The 22,976-nt window shown below is 52.7% G+C and overlaps 1 protein-coding gene across 1 annotated transcript in view; it reads right to left on the bottom strand.

Annotated features, from left to right (window-relative positions):
* The window catches only part of GPR157 (G protein-coupled receptor 157), a gene marked incomplete at its 5' end in the record, with an annotated part of 23,521 nt that extends 547 nt beyond the window's left edge, over nt 1-22,974 (bottom strand). The window contains 3 exons of the mRNA XM_045299206.1: nt 62-360; nt 3,695-3,908; nt 22,595-22,974. Coding sequence (XP_045155141.1) covers nt 62-360; nt 3,695-3,908; nt 22,595-22,974 — 893 coding nt within the window. The remainder of the gene's footprint in view (nt 1-61; nt 361-3,694; nt 3,909-22,594) is intronic.
* Between the last annotated feature and the right edge of the window lie 2 nt (nt 22,975-22,976).

Genomic DNA, 22,976 nt, shown 5'->3' with positions numbered 1-22,976 from the left:
GGAGCTCAGAACCAGGCTGTGTGAGCCCCAGGGAGCGCCCCAAGTCTCTCCCTCAGGGCACGCAGCAGGGGAGGCGCAGGCCAGCATTCCGCCTGGGGCAGAGACCTGGCTGCACAGCAGCCACCCCCCAGAGGGATCAATAAGCTGGGCGACAGGGGGACCTACGTGCAGGACCACGAGCACGGGCGTGTGCACAGCCGGGGAGCCGCAGAGCGTCAGGACGAAGCGCACGGTGCTCCAGACGCGCAGGCAGATGAAGATGAGCGGGATGAGGCTCAGCTTCCGGTCAGCCGCGGAGGTGTAGTATGGCCGCTGGTGTTCGTCCGAGAGGATGGGCCGGTACTCGGAGAGAGCTGCGTGCTGGGCGGGGACACGGGCCCACTTGAGCAGACCTGCGGTGGCCGCCGAATCTTCTCCGGCTCTGGACATGCCCGCAAAGGGGAGGCCCAGACCCTCGTGGGTATGTACACCAAGGCCTTTCCCATCTGCACACGGGTGATTCCCAACTCGGTGCCCGTGAGCTCCAGACTCCAACACGCCTGAGCCCACCCACATTGCCATTGGGCTTGACTTCCCTCCGCACACCTGTTCCTAGCCCCAAAGCAGCACAGGACCACTAACCCAGTCCTGTCACACCATTCCTCCCCAGAGGCCCCATCAGAGGCACCCCCTTGTCCACATTCACTCCTTATAATACCCCGGCAGCGCCACCCCACTCTAGCTCTGAGCTCATTCCTACCTCTCGCCTAGTCTTTATTCTAGACATCTGCTCTGAGATGCCCCACACAGGCCAGGCACGACCCCGTCAACCTGAAGGCCTTCGCACTGACAGTTCTGTGTACCTGCGATGCTTGACCATTCCTGTACACAGCTCACTGCCTTACCTTCCCCCCATCCCCAACCCCCAACTCCCCGGCTGCCTGGAAGCCGGGCTTCAACTGCAAAGGCCTGTGTCCCTCCAACCTTGACAGCTGAGGCGCGTTGTCTGCTCCACAAAGAGTCTCAGAGCCCACGGGGGCCGTCCTACCCTGTCCTATAGGCTCGATGTCAGTCAGATCCTTCTCCGTGGCTGTGAGGTTTGGAGTGACTGTCCTTGATCCTATGTCTTCCACTTGTTTCTGTTGGTCATGCTTATTGCAAATTACCGCCACAGCACTCTCCGTGGCAAAGGTGAACGCGCATGTGCGTGTATGTATGGCTACAAAGAGAATTCTAGTCCAAATACAAGGAACCGTCAGCCTTGGCCTCCCCCTGTAACTTCACTAACAGATGAAACGAGTCCTAATAAAGATGTGTTTCTGAGCCTGGTCCACACTGAGCTCCTGGTTAGCGGACACTAGCAAGGCTTCAGTGACACGCCGCCCCCTTCTCATCCGGGACATTTAGCAGCAACCCAGACCAGTGCTGCCTGTCCTCCTTGGTTCCCTTCAGGGCTGGGGAGGGGCTGCCCAGCTAGGGTCGGCTGGGCTGCTCTTTAGGGAAAAGTCCGTGTGCTCCCAGCTCATCTGTGTGTAGCTGTCCAGGGAGGGGCAGGAGCCCCATGTACATTCACCCCTCTTGCCCACTATGGTGGTCGGTGGGTGCTGCTCATCCATGCTGACCCACAGTGACCCTGTGTGGCCAAGTAGAACTGCCCCGTAAGGCTTCCCAGTTGGTCCTTTTTAAAGAAGCCTACAACCCTAAGTGCCAGCAGCTGGTGGCTTCCCATGGCCAACCTCTGATTCATAGCCGAGTGCTTAAGCACTGTGTAACGGGGTCACTCACATGCAGGGGTCAGCCTTGTAGGCACACCCTCTAAGCCCTGGCTTCTCACCTCTTGAAGTGAACAAGAAGACACCCTGGAAGGACACTTCCAGGAGACAGGGCTCCTGGGGGCCAGTGCAACAGTGGACTGGGCACTCTGGCCCAGGCCATCAGGACAGACTTTCATGGAGACAAAAGGGTTTCAGATCAATCCCTAAGTCTGGCTGCAGGGCTGGCAGAGACCCGGAGTCTAGCTTGGCTGGCTGGGGAACACAGGAGCCCTGGGAGATTAGGTGTTCTGACCTCACAGAGAGCTGCCAGAGGGGACGTGCTCAGGGAGGTTGCAGAGCCGAGAGCACCCCCTATAGGACAGACATGCCCACCTAGCATCACAGCCTCTGCAAACTCAGCAACTGAACACCACGCCTAACTCAGAGCAGCCATCTGCACTCTGACGCCCTGCTCGCTCACCTGCTGCCTCTCTCTAAGAGGGCGGGACTGAGCCCAACATAAATTCACTCTGAACTTTTGTGTGCACGCCAAACCTAGGGCAAGGCCACTGTGCCAGTTCTACTCCTGGCGATGCTCTAGGGGAGCGGTTCTCAACCTGTGGGTCACGACCCCTTTGGGGCTTGAACGACCTTTTCACAGGGTCTGATTCATCACAGTAGCAAAATGACAGTGATGAAGTAGCAACGAAAATAATGTATGGTTGGGGGGTCACCACCACATGAGGCACTGTATGAAAGGGTCGTACCATGAGGAAGGTTGAGAACCACTGCAGTCTAGGGCAAGGTAGAACTGGTCCCTGTGTGTTTCCAAGACTGTAACTCTCCGCGGGAGTAGAATACCTCATCTTTCTCCCACACTAGATGCTCAGTCCAAGCGTCTTCGCTGAATGGCCCGGCAGATTGATCAAAGGCCTTGGTTGGTAGGAGTTTGCTTGTGACTAGAAGGCAGCCAGATGACACTTGCCGAGCTAGTAGTTAGACCAAGAAACCGCCGGAATGAGTTTTTCAGAGGAAACCTATTTTTTGCTATACTATCTGGCAGCCTGACCTACGGACTTCTGAATTCCTGGGCGCCTGAAAAGTCTACCTTTGATTAAAGACTAGTTGCTGTCAAGTTGATTGCAACTCGAGGTGACCCTATGGTGTCAAAGCAGAACAGTGCTCGGAGGGGCTTTCAGGGGCTGGTTTCTTAGAAGTGGACCGCCAGGCCTTTCTTCTGAGGCGCCTCTGGGTGAACTCACACCTCCAGCCTTCCAATTCACCACCCAGTAGCAGTTGGCACCACCCAGTAGCAGTAGCAGTAAGGCACCACTATTACTTAGTTTTAGTGACTAAGGCTAATTAGGTGGGTTGATTGCTGATAATGACAGTTCACAGGCCTCCCTTCCCAGGGGCATCTTATTAGGTTGATTCTTAAGTTGGATCCATTCTCTCTCACCTTTCATCTAAATTCCTCTCAAGTTTAAGGCACTCCCTACCTGTCCAACAGGGGGCAGTGGAGGGCTACGGTTCAGCCCACAGGTTCTGAGGGCAGCTCACTCCCTGGAGCGGCTGGTATCTGAGCCAGAGGGCCCTAATCCCTGTAGACTTGTTTCCCACCCACAACGGGAGAACAAGCCCCAGCCGGATCCGGGAAGAGCTACATCAGTAACAGTGAGGCAGCCCATGTGATGAAGTGTGTGGTCACTCTGACCTGTTCCTAGCCCTGTCCTCAGAGACACAGCCAGCCTTCAGGGTGGCTGGCCACCTCTACCAGCCAGCACCTCTACAGGACAGGGTAGAACTGCACCTATGCGTTTCCGAGACTGGAACGCTTTACAACAGTAGAAAGCCCTGTCTTTCTCTTGCAGAGCAGTTAGTGGTTTTGAACTGCTGACCTTGTGGTTAGGAGCTCAATGCATAACCTCTATGCCACCAGGGCTCCTCGGGGGCACACCTACCGCCCTGCTAATGTGCTTCCTGATGAGGATGTAGATCACGGGCAGCGTGACGTAGGCCAGTATCTCCCACAGCTTCCCGGTCAGCAGCATCCACAGCGCGCGGTCCTTGGCCTCCAGGTCGATCCAGCACCAGCCCACAGACACATCCGAGGCATCGTAGCCGATCTTCTTTAGCAAGACAGCAGCCACGGTGACGGCCAGAGGGACACCCCAGCTGAGGGATAACAGGAAAGCAGTCACTGAGGCCAGGCCGAGGCTTCCGGGAAAACTAATGGCCCCAACTAAACCCATCACCAGTGGATTCCGGCTCGCGGTGGCCTCGTGTCAGAGTAGAGCTGTGTTCTGCAGGGTTTCAGTCCTGGGCTCTCTATGGAAGGGGATCACCAGGCCTTTCTTCCATGGTGAAGCCAGCAGCCTATCGGCCATACAGAGACCTAGCCAACAGCAGCCATGGCAGAAATGACCAGGGATGCTCTTCCGAGAGGACGAGCCAAGCCCTCCAAAGTCCAGGTTGGACAACCTCCCTGGAAAGTTAACAAGGGGAAGTGTCCTTCACCCACTGACACAGGCCGCAGGAGGGGACACCTCAAGAGACCCATGTCACCTGATTCCAGTTCAGCTCTGCCCAAGACTCAGCACTGGTAAGTGCACTGAGGAGTCCTGGTCTCCCACCTCTCAGCCCCCAGGAGGCTATTTCCGGCCCCTCAGTTGCATGAGAACAGCTGGCTACAGCCCAAACTGCAGGGGGCTGTGCACAACCTACTCATCTACACCCCCTCCCAGAGCAGGGGCCACACACGAGCTCCTTCTGGAGAGAGGCTACGGAAGAGCCAGCGAGGGCCCAGACTGCTGGGTCCCAATCTCAGCTCCGCCCAGCTGGCACATACCCAACCCCCAGACACTACCCGTGCTCCTCTGTGAACAGGGAGAACAGCCCGGCCGCGGGCTCTGCCCAGCTCGCGATGGGCCCCAGCCCCGGCACAGCAGGCACTGTGAGTGTACACGGGTCACCCCAGTTGCTGCAGCTGTTAGGGTGGGGGGAGATGCCAGCAGCACAGGAAGCCTCTATGGGTCTCTGCCTCTGGGAACAGGGCACCAGGAGTCTCGGTGTGCACCCAGCGGCACACTCAGCTGGAGGTCCGAATCCGCGCTGAGACATCTCATCACCAAGGCCTGAAGATCTGCTTCCCAGAAAGCAGCCACCGACCGGGGCACCGTTCTACTCTGATGCACATGAGGTTGCCAGCAGTTGGGGTTGGCTCTGCAGCAGCTGGCTGGCCTGTGGCATGCCGAGCAGGGCCAGTGTCCTCTGTCCGGGAGGACAGAGCGGTATGTAATCAGGAATCCATCCTGTCAGCAGTAAGATGTGCAAGGCAGGCCTTGTTGACAGCCCGAGAGCTCCATGCATGTGATAGAACATCGGCTTGTTCTTAAAGACAGACCCGGAGGAACGGGGAGATCAAAGCCTTAGTTAATCAGTGGCCGGCATTGGTCTGGGTGAAGGGCTGTCTTTTAGCAAGGTGCTCCCAAGTGCCCAGGGCTGGTGGACGGTGGAGGGAGAGAGGCGGGAGAAAAGGAGAGAAGTGGGTGGTGTGGGAAGCTTCCAGAACCCAGGGGCTGAATTTAACTTTCCCCTCTCACCCCTCTGGGAGCAGCGGTTCTCAACCTGTGGGCTGCGACCCCGTTGGGGGTCGAACGACCCTTTCACAGGGGTCACCCGATTCATAACTAGCACAATGAGAGTGATGAAGTAGCAGTGATGAAAATAATTTTACGGTTGTGGGGCCACCACCACATGAGGAACTGTATGAAAGGATCGTGGCATTCGGAAGGTTGAGAAGCACTGCAGTCTGGGAGGATGCTGAGGAGTGGAGGAGAAGCCATACCTGGGTGGCTGTTCCTCAGCAGGTGGAGGCAGAACAGCCTCTCCTCCCTGAATCAAAGGCACAAGTGGAATGGAACACAGAAGGGCAAGGCTCAGGAGGAAGGTGCCATGCTACAGTCAGGAGTATGTCTACTTAAAACGCCGCTTCTAAGCAAGGTGATCTTATTCATGAGTTAATATAATTTACTACCAAATGGTTTTATTATGATAACGGGCTGCTAATGGAAAGAAATAAGATGAAAGTATTGATGCCTTTGAATTAGCGAAGAATGTTATATATGCCACAGACTGCTAGAATAGCAAATCAGTTGTGGAAGAGAACGCTCCTTAGGATCACGGATGGTGAGACTTTGTCTCCTGTACTTAGGACATGCTTACGGGAGAGACTAGTCCCTGGAGAAGGACAGCAGAAAAGAGGAAGACCCTCTACAAGATGGACGGACACAGTGGCTGCAACAATGGGCTCAAACCTGACAACCACTGGGAGGATGGCGCAGGACCAGGCGGTGCTTGACAGAACCCACTTGACATGTCCTGATGAGACGGAATCGACTCGATGGCAGGGAGTTTGGGTTTTGTTTTAACAATAACAAGAAAAACAACTCAAAGGTTAAAGGCTTGAGCCCATCCAGAGGTGGGCTGGAAGAAATCCACCAGTGAGAAATCCACCTGTGAAAAATCCAGTGGCCGAGGGCAAATGAGAGACCATCACATAGAACAACTCCACCCACAGGGCAACGAAGAGAAAACAGCCGCCAGGATAGCATTGGCTCAATAGTGGAAAGATGGCAAAAATAAACCACACACACAACACAAGCAGAAAAGAGAGCTAGGTAGGAAAATACCCAACACAAAAGGTACAAGACGACATCACACAGTCCACAGATGGATGTAATAACAGCGAATATCAATGGCCTGAACTCAGGCATTAAAAGGCAGAGGCTAATAGACTGGCTCAGAAAACATAACCCATCGATCTGCTGCCTACAGGAGACACATCTCAAGCTTGCAGACAAAAACAGGTTGAGAATTAAAGGCTGGAGAAAAATATACCAAGCAAATGGCAATGCAAAAAAGCAGGGGGTAGCGATCTTAATATCTGACAAAACTGATCTCAAGATACAGGACATAACAAGAGACAAGGAGGGGCACTATATAATGCTCAAGGGAACAGTAGACCAAGAACCAGTGAGCATAATAAATACAAACGCGCACAACGAGAGACCCACAAAATTTGTAAGAAAAATCCTGTGGCACACACAGGGTCACCATGAGTCAGCATCTGGCCAACAGCAACTGATACCATTTTGAAAACCCACGATGACCTGGGTTATCCCAGGTAGCACAAATGGTTAAGAACTTGACTGCTTACCAGAAAGTTGGTGGTTCACATCCAACCAGGGGCTCTTTGGGAGAAAGACTAGTGATCTGCTTCCACAGTGGCTCGTCAAGAAAACCCTGTGAGGCAGTTCTACTCTGTCCTCTCAGGTGGCTTTGAGTCAGAGCAGACTCGATGGTACCTAGCCATCCCATGAGCTCTGGGAAGGCCAGGGCAGGGATGGTTAGTGGGTCATCTTTGGCGTTGGAAGCCGTAGGGGGGAAAGTTGGGGGAAAAGAGGGCCTTCTACCTGAATCCATGATGGAATGGATGAAATCCATTTGAAACAGGTGACAGACTCACCTCTCAAATATTCTCGGCAAGGAAAGCACTGGAGAAGATGCTCAGGCTTTTGACGGGCTGGAGCGGCAATCTTCGTGTTGGGTGTTGGCTCTCATTGCCTTATGGCTTACCGGGTTTCTCTGAGAATTTCTGGGAAGGGTAAAGCCCAGCACTTGAAAGAGGCTGGGCTGGAGTGGAATTTCATGGTAAGTGTAGCACCCCCTGCAGGTTGGGAGGGAGAATATGGGGGCACCTTGCTCAGAGCCATCCTTGAATTTTTCCTGGCTCCTTCCTCGGCTTTCTGACTGCCCCTACAGGAAGCACACCCCGCACTTTGTAACTTCAGGCTTCTGTGATCAAAGCAACATATTTCTTCTGCACTGTGTTGGAAATGGCCAGATAGAAGCACACACAGAAAGGTTAAGAATGTGGACTAGGCCCATCTACCAAGGCTCGCTGCAGTGCTATGAGCTGCATCACACTATGCACAAGCAATCAGAACGTCCATCAACAGATGTCTGGATCAGCAAATATAGTGTATCCATACTCTTCGCTTGTCAACCATCTCACACCCAACATTTCTCATTTACAGCAATAATAAAAACCTACTACCCAATGACTTGACAATGTGTATCTGGCAAAAGCCCTGATAGCATAGTGGTTACACATTGGGCTGCTAACTGCAAGGTCAGCAGTTTGAAACCACCAACTGCTCCTTGGGAGAAAGGCAGGGCTTTCTAGCCCCGTAAAGAGTGAGGTCTTGGGAACTGACAAGGGCAATTCTACCCTGTCCTAGAGGGTTGTTATGAGTCAGTGTCGATTTGACGGCAGTGAATTTTGTGTGTTTGTTTGTTTATCTGGAAAAAGAGAACACTGAGGTACAAGACCAGAATATGCTAGCTGTGATGGTTATACAAGGATGGGATGTTACAGTTATGCAATGTGTAGTTCGGCAGTTAGATACTGATGCAATTTGGCACTTGTTAATTGACAGAAGTTGGCAGGTAAACAATGCTGTCATTTGGCAGCTATGTGATGATCTAGTCATCCTCCATTTTGTAATCTGAAGTGGTCATTCTCCATTTTCACATAAAACCAATTTTTCACCGAAAGGCCTGGTCTTTGCAACATAATCATGTTAATGAGGAGTGAGTGTATGCACCTGACAGAATACCACTCAGCCATGAAGAGAAACAGTCCTGATGCCTACCACAATATGGACGGACCTAGAAAACATGTCTCATGAAATAAACCAGTCAAAAAAGGGCACATACTATGTGATCTCACTTGAATAAAGTAAGCAATATCGAGAAACCCAGGTTTAGTAGTGCACTGGTAGTGCCAGTGAACTATTTATTGTGGCTCTTCTAGCCAGTCTCTACCTCCCACCAAATGAACTTTCCCTGCATGGGTCTGATAAGAAGGTGGGGGAAGACCCTGATAGGATTCACCTTTGAGTAATTGTGAACAGGATTCCCTGGAGTGTCAATCTTGCTGTACATAAAATGAGCCCTCTGAGAAGTGAGAGAAGGGATCTCATTGCTAGCAAGCGGGCATCCTCTGGACCCGAGGTCCCTGTGCAGTGAACCTCCCGGATCCAGAAGACAGCCACATCAGAGGAGCAGCGGCAGAACCAGGAGCCGGAGCATGGAACAGAGGGATGGACTTCCCAGCCCAGGGAGCAAGTGAAGCGGAGTGGTTGTGTGCAGGAGGCTGGCTTAATGGAGTCGGGGTGCCTCCGGGAACTTAACTTGGAAAGTTGGACTTGCTGACCCACTGAAGTGGGCTGAAGCTTACTGGAGCGGGGTGCTTCTGGGCCTTTTAATTCAGGAAGCTGGACATGCTGACCCACAGAAGTGGAGCTGAGTGCCTTCAGCCTGAGACTTGCTGGAGTGGGGTGGGGTGCCTCCGGGCACTTAATTTAGGGAGCTGGGTTTGCTGACCCACAGAGCTTGGGCTGAATGCCTTTGGGTTGAGGCTTCCAGTAGGGTGGTAGCCCCTTTGGACATTTATTAGCAGACTTGACAGAGCTTCGTAACATGTCCTGATAAACAACTCAACCCTGGGCATTTCTCACTAGCATTACAACTTGTTAATTTCCTTAATTCACCCCTTGAATGTTGTCTGTGGGTTCTGTGTAGCCTTTGCAATGGATATTAGAACCCACAGAGGTCAAACAGCAAAAACTAAGACAGTACAAGTGGTAGGTACCAGGGATGTGAGGGAGTTTTTGCTTCGGGGGTGTGATGGACTGAATTGTGTTCCCCGTACCCCTGCCACCAAAAAAAAAAAAAAATTTAATTTTGCCCCTTATATCTGGTGGTTATGACTCCATTTAGGAATGGATTTCTTTGTTGTGTTAATGAGGCCGATTAGTGTATGGTGTGTCTTAAATCAATCTTTTTTGAGCTATAGAAGCAGAGATGGGGGTAAGTATATGGCAAGCCCACTGAAGATACAGGAGAACAAAGATTTCCTCCAAAGCTGACCCAAAGCGAGAGAGCATCCCCTCAAGCCCGGCGCACTGACTTCAGACGTCTAGCCTCCTAACTGGGGGAAATGCATTGCTGGTTGGTGCAGTCACCCCCTTGTGGTATTTCTGGTAAAGAGCCTCGAGTTACTACGACAGGGTCTATGAGGGTCTGTGAACAGGGATGGAGTGATTTGGAAAGGACAGGGACAACAGTTCTGTAGCCTGTGTAGAATGTTTTTAATGTCATTGAACGATACCTGTGGGAATTGCTGAGTCAGGGAAGGGAAGGGTTCATTACGCAATATTTTCACCGCTGATTATCTCGTGGAGTGAGCACCTTATAGGAGATTGGGGGGAAAAAACCTGTGAGCTTGCTCAGCAGGAGGTCAGTGTATGAACTTGAGCCCAGATAGCAGCCAGGTTGGGTCTGGAAGCCAGGTGGGAGGGGCTGAGAAGAGCTAGTGCCAGGAAGCTGATGGGAATGGAGTGGGAGGACTGACCAGATAATCCTGAGGAGCAAGATGGCCCAGACGCAGGTTTACAAATACAAACAGTAATGTATGCGTTCACTGTGGGCTTTCCTGAAAGCATATGTGTGTATGCAGGTCTGTCTGCGTGTCAGTGCATATGTACACAGATACATACGAAAGAAGTTTCTCTCCTATTTTATCGATAGAAAGGATGTATAGCCCACAATTTACCACTAACACGAAGCCATACAATCCTCCTATAGTAAATTCTATGTAGCCGTCTGATTCTCATTGGCTGCTCCCTTCCCCCATCTCCGGTATCCAAAGCCAAACTAGGGCTGACATGAGCAATTGGTCCTGAGTCTACAAATGATTGTTGGTTGCTATTTTAGTCTACTTGAGCAGGAAAGCTGAAAGGGAGATAAGCGAGGGCAGAGGGCTGGATGCCTGCAGGAACCTCCCTGGGTCATCAGTGGCAAGGGCAACTTCTGTCCTGGAACCGCTACTAGTTTTCAGACTGGAAGAACATCCCGTCAATGTGTTCCGCCCTCTGTGATAGCACCTCCCACCTCCTCCCACTCAGTATCCTGCCCACCATTGGCATCATCCTTGCTTAAATTCACAGACGTGACTTTACAGGACTGCTTTTCTTTATTTCTTTTAAAATCATTTTTATTGGGGGCTCGTAGGACCCTTAACACAATCCATCCATCCATCCCATCCATCGTGTCAAGCACATTTGTACATTTGTTGCCATCATCATTTTCAAAACATTTTCTTTCTACTTGAGCCCTTGGTATCAGCTCCTCATTTCCCCCCTCCTTCCCTCACCAACCCTTGATAATTTATAAATTATTACTTTTTCATGTCTTACACTGACCGATGTCTCCCTTCACCCACTTTTATGTTGTCTATCCCCCAGGGAGGGGGTTATATATAGATCCTTGTAATGTAGATGTACAGCCTCGCAAACCCAAAGGGGCAGCTCTCCTATAGTGTATAGGGTCGCTATGAGACCACTGGCTCGATGGCAGTTGGGTTGGAGGTGGTGCAAGTGGATTGTGATTGGCTGCTTTCCAAGAGGTTGGTGGCTTGCGGACACACGGAGGCTCCGTAGAAAAAGGTTGCCTGGTGATCGCTTCCGTCGAGTTCACAGCCCAACAAAGCCCACGGAACCGTTCTCCCCTGGGAGTCAGAAGCAGCTGGGACGACCACATAGTGGTTGCTGAGCTACAACGGAAGCACTCAGCGGCTCTGACAGTGGTCTAGCTTCAAGGCTGAAAATTTTTACTATCTGGACCTTTAAGGAAAAGTGTGCTGACCCCTGGTCTCTAAAGCATTCTATCAAGCCCTGATTGGTAGTGCCTGCCAATTTCCATGGTGTAAACACCCCTACCATAGCTGGTTTCAAGCCACCAATACACACAGCTGGGAAGAGGTCTGCAGTAGTGTACCATTCGGTAGTATTTCCACCATATAGATTCAAGAGCTATAAATAACGGCAAGTGCCCAGATGATAGTAAAATGCTTATGAGGTGACACGGAGGAGTCACGTGGAGCCCTGGTGGCACAGTCCTCGAGCGCGCCGCTGCTCGCTAGAGAGGTCGGGAGAGGTTGGCAGTTGGAACCCACCAGCTGCTCCAAAGGAGGAAGACGAGGCCATCTGCTTCCATAAACATCACAGCCTTGGAAATCCCACAGGACAGGACAGTTCTCCATCCTGGAAGGTCACTCGGAGTTAGAACCAATGTGACATCAAGGGGTACGGAAATCACCTAAATGTAATTTAAATGCCTGTGATTAATAGCCACCTCACAAAATGCTCGTGCCTTCAACAATCTGGTCCCAGCTTCCCCCGGCCGGGGAAGGACAAGGATCAGGAGTCAAAGTGCCTGGTTCTGAAGCTGCAGGCTGGACAGAAAGGCAGTATGGGGGAGACGCCGAAGAATAAACCGAACCTGTTCTCTGGCCAGGCCATCCCCCGAAGGGATGGTGGCTGTTAACTGCCATAAAGTCAGTCCCTGACGGGTCACAACCCTGTGTGCTGCGGAACAAAGTGGGCCCAGCCCGTGTCACCGCGGTGACCAGTTCTGGGCGGAGTTGTGATCTGCAGAGTTTTCATTGGCTGGTTTTCAGAACTCTATCACTTGGCCTTTTCCTCCTCTTAATCTGGAAGTCCCACGGTACTTTGTCCCGCATCAGAGCAACACGCGCCTCCTCCTACAGCGACGAGCGGTCGGTCGTGGGGCACGGGGGTCACTGACCAGGAGCCAAACATGCTGGAAACCAAAAGGAGCCCGAGCTGTGGGGACAAGCCAAGTCCTGGCACCCCGTGTGACAGAGCAGATGGGGCTCCACAGGGTCTTCGTGTGGCTGTGACCCTTAGGAAGCCAACCCTGTCTTTTTCCTTATCACTTCATTAGAGGACTCTTACAGTCTTATGACAATCCGTCGTTCATCATTTGTATTAAGCACACTTGCACATAGGTTGCCATCATCATTCCAAAACAATTTCTTTCTTTAAAAAAAATTTAGAGGGCAATGAATATACAAATGTGCTTTACACAATTGATGTATGTATGGATTGTGATAAGAGTTGTATGAGTCCCTACTAAAACAATTAAAAAAAGAAAAAAAATTAATAAATCATTTTATTGGGGGCTCTTACAGCTCTTATAACATTCTATACATCAATTGTAACAAGCACATTTGTACATAGGTTGCCATCATCATCATTTCCAAAACATTTTCTTTCTACTTGAGGCCTTGGTATCAGCTCCTCTTTTATCCCCTCCCTCCCTTGTGAATCCTTGATCAATGATCTATTACTGTTGTTATTTCATGTCTTACACTGTCCATTGTCTTCCTTCACCCGCATTTCTGCTATTCATGTCTCTGGGAGGTGGGCTATATATCCAATCTTGTGATGGGTTCCCCCTTCCTTAACCTACCCCCCTTCCCCCTAACCTCATGATATCCCTACTCCCACTACTATCTGTCCTGAATTCCGTGTGTCGAGAGCTCTTACCTGTACCAATGTGTGTACTCTGGTCTAACTGGATTTGTAAGGTAGAACTGGGTCATGGTAGTGGCGGGGGAGGAAGCATTCGGGAACTACAGGAATGATGTGTGTTTCGTCAGTGCTATACTGCACTCTGGGCCAAACCTTTCATCCAAGGCACATCTGGGTGGATCTGAACTGCCAACACTTCGGTTACCAGCCGAGCATGTAGCCATTTGCACCAACCAGGGCCTCTCCTGAGGACTAATGGTGTGACTATGGTAAGCAGTGCTCCACAAAGACACACATGGCACAATTCCTGCTTCCAGAAACACATGGACACTTGGGCTTTCTGCCCTAGGCCACCTCACAGGGCTCCCTCCCCATCCCAAGAACAACTCACCAAGTAAAAACTAAAATGCGACCCAGGAAGATAAAGCTCTTGGAAAAGGTATTTAGTTGATGATGCCCTAGAGCAGTGGTTCTCAACCTGTGGGTCGCGACCCCTTTGGGGGTCGAACGACCCTTTCACAGGGGTGGCCTGATTCATAACAAAATGACAGTGATGAAGTAGCAATGAGAACAATTTTATGGTTGGGGGGTCACCACCACCTGAGGAACTGCATTAAAGGGTCGCGGCCTTAGGAAGGTTGAGAAGCACTGACCTAGACACTCATGCGGTCTGAGTGGGCCACCGTGCCCAGGTGTGAGTAGTTCAGACCATCCCCAGGCCTGCCTGCCTCCAGCTGGACACGGTGGAGAGCGCGCTACCCCGGAGGCTGGCAAGTGGCCCCAGGGGGGTCACCTGGGGAGCAGGTGAGGACGGCGAGCTTTCCCCAGTGTTGGTCTTCAAGGGCCCACTCTGGAGAAGGGTGGCTGAAGCAAGGGCGGAGGAGCCCCACTGAGCCGACTCTTACTCGTGGTGATTCTCACTCCACTTGATCCAGCGCACAACTGCCCCACAGGGTTGTTGGGGGGCGGGGGCATTTGAACCACCAACCCTTGTTGGGTTAGCTGTTAGCAGTCAAGTGCAAATCATTTGCCCTGCCACCTAGGGGGCCTTGGAAGGAGCCCTGATGGCAGAGTGCGTTAGGACTGGGCTGCTAACAGGAAGGTTGCTGGTTCAAATCCACCAACTGCTCCTTGGGAGAAGGATGAGGCAGTCTACTCTGGTAAAGATTTACAGCCTCAGTGACCCTAGGGGGCAGTTCTCCTCTGCCCCATAATGTCTCCGTGAGTTGGAACGGACGCAATGGCTGTGGGTTTGGTGGTGTGGGTAGGACCTTGGAGGAGGCCTGCTTGAACTTAAAATCCTCAGGACTGCCAGCAAGGGGGCTCTGAGAGCGGTGGGCAGGGGGCAGGGGCTAAAGCAGGTGAGGCAGGAGGCCCCTCCGCTCCAAGCCCGTGACTCAGAGACCAGGGGGAAGCCACAGAGGGGCTGCCTTGATGGAGCAAGCGGGGACACCTCAGCCAGTGAGGAGGGTCCTCTCATATCTCCCGGAGCTGCCTTGGGCCAGCTGGGTGTTTATCTGCCCAGAGATGCCCAGGCCTCTCGGTGGGGGCTTTCTCACGAACAATGGGGGAGATGCTCCCAGAGGCTTCCCCTGCCCCTGCACTGTGACAGACTGGAGCGTTGGTCAGCTTTGGGGACGGGGAGCTGACCAAGAGCCTTCATCTCTGGCTGGAGCCCCACGCTTCTCGGACCTCTGATCCTGGGGCTTGCTGTTCTCCCGAGAACTGAAACTAGAAGTCACGCACGGGATCAGGCACAGTGAGCACAGCCCGCTCCAGGCCTCAGCTCCCCCGCACCTGTCCACTGACCCCCCCCCTCCATCCTCCCCCAGGAGACCTCAACAAGACTTGGCCATGCCTGAGCAGACCTGCCGGCCATACAACTACGTTCTGGCTCCTCAATCCTCCCACCCCCACCCCATGTACCCAGCATGGCCCACAGAGATGGACCCTGGGAGCCAGGGCTCTTCCATCCGGTGTCCCCAAACCTTACTGACTGTTACTGTGAGGGGCACTACATTTGACACGCAGACAAGAGAGATTCGCTATCTAGCCATCGATGGACTCTCAAATCCCTCTGCTACCAGCCATTACCTGCGCAGACAGAGACGGGAAGGGACTGGAGGTACCGGCAACTGGCCCTTTGTCCTAGCCCTGGCTTCCTGTACTTTTTCCCTTGCCCTGACTCCAGATCCTTTGGGGTTGGCACCTGCTGGGCAGTACAACCCAGGGAGCCCCTCTCAGCGCTGTCATCCAGGCTGTGGGCTATTCAGAGTCTGGAATGTTAACAGCTCCAAAGGCAACAATGCGAGGATTGAGCAAACCCTTCAGGGAGCAGAAGGGTCCAGCTGCAGTCTGTAAGCGATCACCAGGCAACAATGGGTGCACATTGTCAAGTATGGCTGGCAGAGGGATGGGCTACAGAGGAGAAAGCCAGGCCCTGGGGGCAGAGCTTGGCCTCAGCTGTAGAAGGGGAGAGGTGTCCCAAGGACCTTTGGAAGACACGCTCACACCTGGCACTTGTTGCTGTGGCCTGGCCCTTTCCACCAGCTGGGACTGGCAATGTCTCGGTTTGCCCTCGGAGCAGGGTCTGGCCAGCGGCAGAAGATGGGGTACAACCCCCAATAAAGAGCACGCCTCCTGCACAGCTGCCAGTGGAGGCTCAAGTGTGGCTGGAAGATGAGCAGGCAGAGCCAGACGGGGAAGGAAGGCTGGAGATCTACTTCCAGAAACCAGCTGCTGAAAACCCGAGGGCTCACCATCGCTGATCCACATCGGATCCCCAGGACAGAGGACCAGGCAGCATTTCGTTCGGAGTCCAGTGGTCACCACAGGTGGAGGCTGACTCCGCTGGCTGCTAAGAGCCAGGAGGGCACTGACAGCCATGGGTGCTGCCCCCGATGTCCAGGATGGCCCAGCTTTGCCTCCTGGTCTTGTGGCGGACCCCAGGGCCGCTTTGGTCTTGGCTTAGAGAACCTTCCCTTTCGGGGGCCACGCTTCCCCTTTTCTCTGCCTGGGAACTTCCCACCCCTGCCTGGCATGGGTATGGCTGCAGCACTTGCGGTACCTCCTCCTTCCTCCAGAAGCCCCAAGAGAATCCTGGCGGGTGGGTTGGCATATTGGCGAGGGCATAGGCCATGCCTGTTGGACGTCAATGGGGGTCACTGGGCCGGGGCACCTTTCCAAGAGGTGAGCGTGGCTTCGCCTGGTTTCTGCTTATCTTATCAGGAAGAATATTACCCCACCCAAGGTCCATCCCTTCTCCCGAGACCTTCTTGGGTGGGAATTATACTAGATGGCTCAACTGTATATCCAGTGAATGTAAACGGTGAGAAAAGTACCAAGAACTCACTGCCATGTGGAGGGTGTGTGTCTATTGATTGTTGTTAGGTGCTAATGAGCTGATGTCCATTCATAGCAACTGCATGGGACAGAGCAGGCAGGGGTTTCTTGGCTGTAATCTTTATGGATCTCTTCCAGGCGGGTGGCCAAGTAGCTGTCTTTCAAATGTCCTGTCATAGACCAGTAAGTTTCCGTGCTTCATCAGCCTGTTGAAAACCTTTCCGTTGGTATTCCACTTGCTGATGATGATCAAGGATCGCAGCCTTCACTGTGGATTATAACTCAATGTAAAGAAGCCCCAAACCTTCACAGCTGCACCGATAGGTAGCATCATGATCAATGAATACGGTGAAGTTATCGAGAATTTTGTCTTGCTTGGATCCACAATCAATGCTCATGGAAGCAGCTGTCAAGGGATCAGATCAAAAGACACATTGGCATTAGGTAAGCCTGCCGAGCAAGACCTCTTTTAGAGTATTCAAAGGCAAGAAGGTTGCAATCAGGACTATGGTGTGCCCGACCCAAAGCTATGGTATTCTCAATGGCCTCATATGTATGTGACAGCTGGGCACGGAAAAATGAAGGCCAGGGAAGAATCGATGTGTTTGAATTGGGCGCTAGAGAAGAATATTGACTGCTAAAAGGACAAACAGATCTGTCTTGGAAGAAGTAGGGCCAGAATGTTCCTTCGAGGCAAGGATGGTGAGACTTTGTCTTACATCTTTTAGACACGTTGTCAGGAGAAGGACATCATGCTAGGTAAAGTGAAGGGACAGATGAAGGCCCTCAACCAAAAGGACGGACACAATGGCTGTAACAATGGGCTCAGGCACAAAGACCAATGATGAGGATGGCACAGGACCGGGCAGTGTTCCCCTCTGTTGTGTGTAGGGTCACTGAGTGTGAACCAACTCGATATCACCCAGCAACGACAACAATAGTCTTCACAGAAGCAGATCAACAAGTCTTTCTTGCACTCACCAACGTCTCAGCAGGGAGTGCTTACTGCTTGCGCTACCAGGGCACCATGAAGAGAGATGTTATGTTATCTCTATTGCGATGTGGGACAACGGGACTTCCGTAGTACCCCTTCTCCTCACTAATCACAGGGGTGTGTTCCAAAGAACAAAGCCATCATGCAAAACTCACAGTATGTGAAAAGGACCACATCGGACCGCAGACGTCATTCTGTAGCTGCTAGCCCATGGAGAACCATGGCCCAGCTAAGTCGGCACACAACCTGAACCATCCCAGCCAGCATCCTCCCTCCTTACACCGCACACCTTAGCGTCCTTGACTTCCGGGCATACATCGTTTCTATGCAGATGGAAGCTTCTTTCACTGCCGCCATGAGTGCACTTGGATCTCTTGGTGGCGAGATCAATGATAAATGAAGATGAGCTTATAGTGCTTCCCCTTGAACACGGAAGATTTTCACACACCTTTCCCAAGCCAAGCCTGTTGCCGCCAAGTTCATTCTGATGTATGGTGACCCTCTAGGACCGTCCATAAGATTTTCAAGGCTGTAACTGTGGGAGCTGCAGACTGTCATAGCTTTTTCTCAAAGTGGTGAGTAGGTTCGAAGACCTGACCTTTGGGGACAAAGCAGGCGACTCAACCACTGTGCCACCAGGGCTCCTCCACACAACCTTCTCCCCACTGCTATCAAGCTGACGCAGAGGGACCCTGTAGGGCAGGACAACTGCCCCTGTGAGTTTCGGAGACTGTAGTTTTTTTATGGGAGTAAAAGCCCCCTCTCTCGCCCACCGAGGGGCCAATGGTTTCAAACTGTTGACCTCACAGTGAGCAGCTCAATGGGTAACTACTACGGCATAATCTTAAAAGGCAATGCAAGCTAAATAACAAGACACACTTCCAAGTGCTGGCAAAATCAGTTTGTGCCAAACCTACCCCCCAACCCCCCAGAAGAAGTGTGATGAGGATCTGTTTCCACAAAGATTACAGACAAGAAACCCCTTGTGGGTGGTTCTGCTCTGTCACCTGGGGCCCCCAGGAGTCCAGGTCTACAGGACAGCCCCTAACCACAGGGCAGTCTGAGCTGTCTCACAACAAGGGGTCCACTCACTACAAAAGGAAATGTAGGCACTTTACAGTGGAGACATCACCTTAACCTGTCCACCGGCAGGCCTCTTCCTAGCCCTCAGCCTCTTGGCCCTAGGCCCCTCCGGACCAAGTTCTGCTTTGCCTGGGCGAGTGTTACAAAGTCCTTGAGTGCCACAGGGAAGTGCCCAGAGGCGCCCCATTCCACCAACAGCTCAGCTTTTTCGTTTCCATGGTCCAGGAAGCCCTGCCCCCTCGTGTGTCTGTCTGCTTCTGCTTTCTCCACCGTCTGTCTGCGGCTGCCTGTCACTGCCTCTGGTGTGACAGCTCCCTGTCTCTTGCGCAGGGACCCGACTCACCTCATCTTGGTGGTGGTGGTTTCTTGCTTCCCCACCTCCTGCTCTGCGATTGGTTACCTAAGCCTGGCAGGCTGGCCAAACTGACCAATCCCTTCATCAGGGTTCCATAAACCTTATCTGTACGATCCCACCCCTTAGGAGTTACATGCACCTCATTGCATGATTAGCAAGCCATCCAATCCCCTTTATGGGCCATAAGCACCTCATGTTCATAGTCCCTGCCTGTCTTTTGCTGGAAGTTTCAAGACCACGTTCTTACCGCGACTCTACAGGCTAGGGTAGAACTGCCCGGGTGAGTTTTAGAGACAGTAACTCTGTAGGGGAACAGACAGCCCCGTCTTTCTTCCGAGAAGCCGTGGTGGTTTTGAACTGCTGACCATCCTGAAAAAGCCGTATCAAATCCATCTGTCGCACCACTGTTGTAACCCATTTTATAGATGGCTTTTCGTCACCTAACCTACTGTGGCATTAAAAAATATATATGACTTATAATATTCACAATCAATATTTAAGCCAAAGGGGCTTCATGAAGTGAGTGGCGAATGGAAAGAAAAAGAAAAGAAAATTTCTCCATGAACTTTTTGAAGCCCCCTGTAGGTCCCTACGATTTCTAGGCAGTGGGATATAGATATCACTCGCTGTTTCCCTGTGGCTGGGCATTTCGGCTGTTCCCAAACACTCAAGAGTCTAATGACGCTCAAGAGTCAATGTCTCTGTCCACGTGGTTTTGGGCATAGTTTGGATTATCTCCTTAGACATGATCCCCAGAAATAGGATTACTGGATCAAGCCAAATACTTTCCAGAAGGCTTATTCCAATTTACATGGTCAATAATAATAAAGGAGCACTCCCGCTTCACTGGCATTTATCATGTTTGTGTTCTGCCTAATTTGTTTTCCTTCTGATTTAGTGGAGAAATAAATGATACTTTGTTGCTATAGCTTAGCGTTCTTAACATGGGTCTAAGCTTTCCCCCCAGGAGCCTGGTGGCATGGAGATGAAGCCCTCCGCTGCTGACCGCAAGGTGTTTGGTTTGAAGCTACCAGCTGCTCCGGGGGAGGCAGAGGGGCAGGAGACAGAGGGGCAGCGTACTTCCGTCCAGATTACAGCCTTGCAAACCCCATGGGCTTGGAAAGCCAGCCTTACGGGGCTGCTGTGAGTTACAACAGACTCAGTAGGCAAGGCTTTCATCTGTTTTTCCACATATGAGGGGGCAAAAGCCCATATTTTTCCATGAGCTTTTTGAAGCCCCCCTGCCCTTGTATACTTATCGGCAGCTTTGACTCTTTTTGTCTGCCTGTGCTCGTTGTTCATTTACCAGGAATATTTGAGGAGTATTTTTGTCAATTCTGAAAAGCCCTAGAAGAGAGCTATCAACCTTTCATCTCACCCTGTGTTGAGGAGCTTTCCAGTCCTGGGGGGTTTAAAGAAGAGGGCTCATTCTTCCACGGCTTAAAACGGCTACAAAGGGGACAGCTAGATCAGGTCATCTGTTTGAAGACACAGCTCCCATACCAACAGACCCGTGAGCAACAATGTATGAGCCCTCCCAGGAAAGTGTTGAGAGCGCTTTGCAAGGATTTCCAGATTCATTTGGGAGGGTGGCGCAAATGGTTAAGCGCTGGAGGAACTAATCAAAAAGTGGGTGCTTCACACCCACCCAGACATGCGGTAGCCTGTTTCCGGCAGGTCACGCCCCTGGAGATCCTATGGGGTGGCAGTTCCACTCCACACACACGTGATCATCATGAGCTGGAATTGACTCGCCAGCAACTCCCAATGAGATCAATTGATGCACGTGTTAGACAGGTTTACGCAATTCCCTTTGTCTAGCAAAGTCCGGGGTACAAGCGCAGCCGTCGCTCAAACCTAGTGGGCCCACAAGAGAAAGCCCCACCGACCCAGACACTGGGAGGTGTGGTGCTGCTCTGTCAGAGGGACTCACTGTGAACTAAAACTCGACTCGATGGCACCAAACACAGCACAACCACCGCCAAGTCTGAGCAGCACGTGCTGGGAGAGAGCCCTCAGGAGTGAACTGCCACTCATTGCAGCTGGGATAGGGTCGTTTGCTTTTGTCAAAGCAGTTGGCTGGGTCACCTCCAATAGACAAGAGGGCTAATTCTTTTTCGTGGCCAGGAAGGGACCCAGAATGTCCCGGGAGGAAGCCTTTCCTAAACGCAACCTAGAACATCCCCAGAGCCCCTGAGGGGTGAACGGGGCTCCCAGCTCGGGTTTGCTGGTTGTCTTCGGGGAGGAAGCAGCTGCACCGGGCCATCGACAGAGCACACTGTGTCCCAGCGTTTTAAAAAAGGGAACGAGCAAAGACATGCTTGGCCAAAAAGGTCAAGACTGGAGCGCATGTGCACGCAGGTGGACCCCCAGCCCCAGCTTCCCCAAGGACGGGTCTCCAAAGGGCAGCTGGTAGGGAGGGCTGCTGCGAGGAGGGCAGAGGAAGCCCTCCTGTGGACCCAGCAGCATCGTCGCTGCTAGAGCCACAACACTGCCTGCGCGACCTCAAGAGCCCCGGAGCCGGCCGCCTGGTGCCCCGGGACCAGCTGGCCTCCACTCAACAGCTGGAGGTCAGATGACTCTGAGCTTGTGACCTCATCGTTGGGACACCCAGGCGACCTGTCTCTACCAAAGTGCTGGCTGTCCTAAGTCCTTTGGAAAGTATTCAAGCTCTTAACAGTAGCAACCTAACGGTAGGCAGCAGGCAGAGGGGCTCTCACTGGGGGAAGCCAGGGCTGAGCTCGGGGTTTGGGCATCTTAGAACTTGGCATCCTTGGCTTTTTGGAAAATTATTTATTTATAAATATATATAAAAATAATTATATATATATATATAAAAATAAAAATAAATAAATAATTTATATATATATAAATAGTTGCCAATTTCACGTGTATAATTTAGGACTATCAATTACATTAAAAATGTTGTGCAATCATCACCCAGAGACTTTGCAAGAAATGTAGTATCTTTTCCTCTCTAATGAGGTGCCTCACCTGCCCCCGAGGGCAGGGCAGGGGCCGAGTTTTTCTTGAGAGCTTGGGGAGGTGCCAGGCGGCTCGCAGCCCTCAGCGACTCACCTCAGTCTCAGAGCGGCTGACTAGAATCAACGACAACAGGGATAGAGAGAACCCACCGCCTTTAGTCTAGACAGGACCAACCGGGGAAATCCACGTGTGTATTTCACAACGTAGGCACTGCTGTTGCAGCTCTGGGAGTGGCTGAAGGCGCCGCGCACACTGTGGCAGGTGCCGAGGAGGTGACTCTGGCCCAGGGCAGCCGGGCTCCGTGTCCTGGGAAAGCCACCTACTCATTTCCCAGCCTGGGGACCATCAAGCGGCAGAGGTGGTCAGAGTGCGGTGAAACCAGGCTGGGCGGGTCCCAAGTGTCCCCGCCAACTCCTCTGGCTGGGCCTGAGTTGGGGGGGTCACCTCACTCCAGGAGGCTTGGGGCTGGGGAGACTCGCTGGGGCTAAGCCCAGCACTGTGCCCGCTCACCCAGGGCTGCCCTCCAACCACCACGGCGCAGGGATTGCCGCCGGGCGCCCGACCTCGGCTGGGCCACCTCTGGCCCAGGAGAGACGTGGGGGTCCCCCCGGAGCGGGCACGCAGCGCCGGCGCCACCCACCTGACCAGGTGAAAAGCCCAGAGCAGCCGGCCGGCGCGAGGCCCGTGCGCGCCGCGCACGATGCTGAAGTACAGGTAGAGGGCGATGGCCACGGTCCAGAAGAAGGAGCTGGTGTTGGCGAAGGTGGAGAGCGCGCCCTGCAGCACGCAGTCCCACGAGGGCCCCGAAAAGTCCTGCAGCACCCCGTAGAAGTAGGAGGCGGCCGAGAGCAGGTCCGCCAGCGACAGGAAGAGCAAGAGGCGCCGCGCCGGGCTGCGCAGGTCGGGCCACAGGGCGTGCGTGGCCACCAGCAGGCCGGAGCCGAGCGCGGAGAGCGCGCAGGACAGCAGCACCACGGCCCGCTCCGACGGCACCAGCACCGTGGGCGGCACCGGCGGCGGCA

Source organism: Echinops telfairi, unplaced genomic scaffold (genome assembly GCF_000313985.2).
Source record: "Echinops telfairi isolate 266 unplaced genomic scaffold, ASM31398v2 ScPeMD7_7457;HRSCAF=8495, whole genome shotgun sequence".
Taxonomy (NCBI): Eukaryota; Metazoa; Chordata; class Mammalia; order Afrosoricida; family Tenrecidae; genus Echinops; species Echinops telfairi.
The sequence above is the reverse complement of the archived record's forward strand: the minus strand, read 5'-3'. Positions and strand labels throughout refer to the sequence as shown.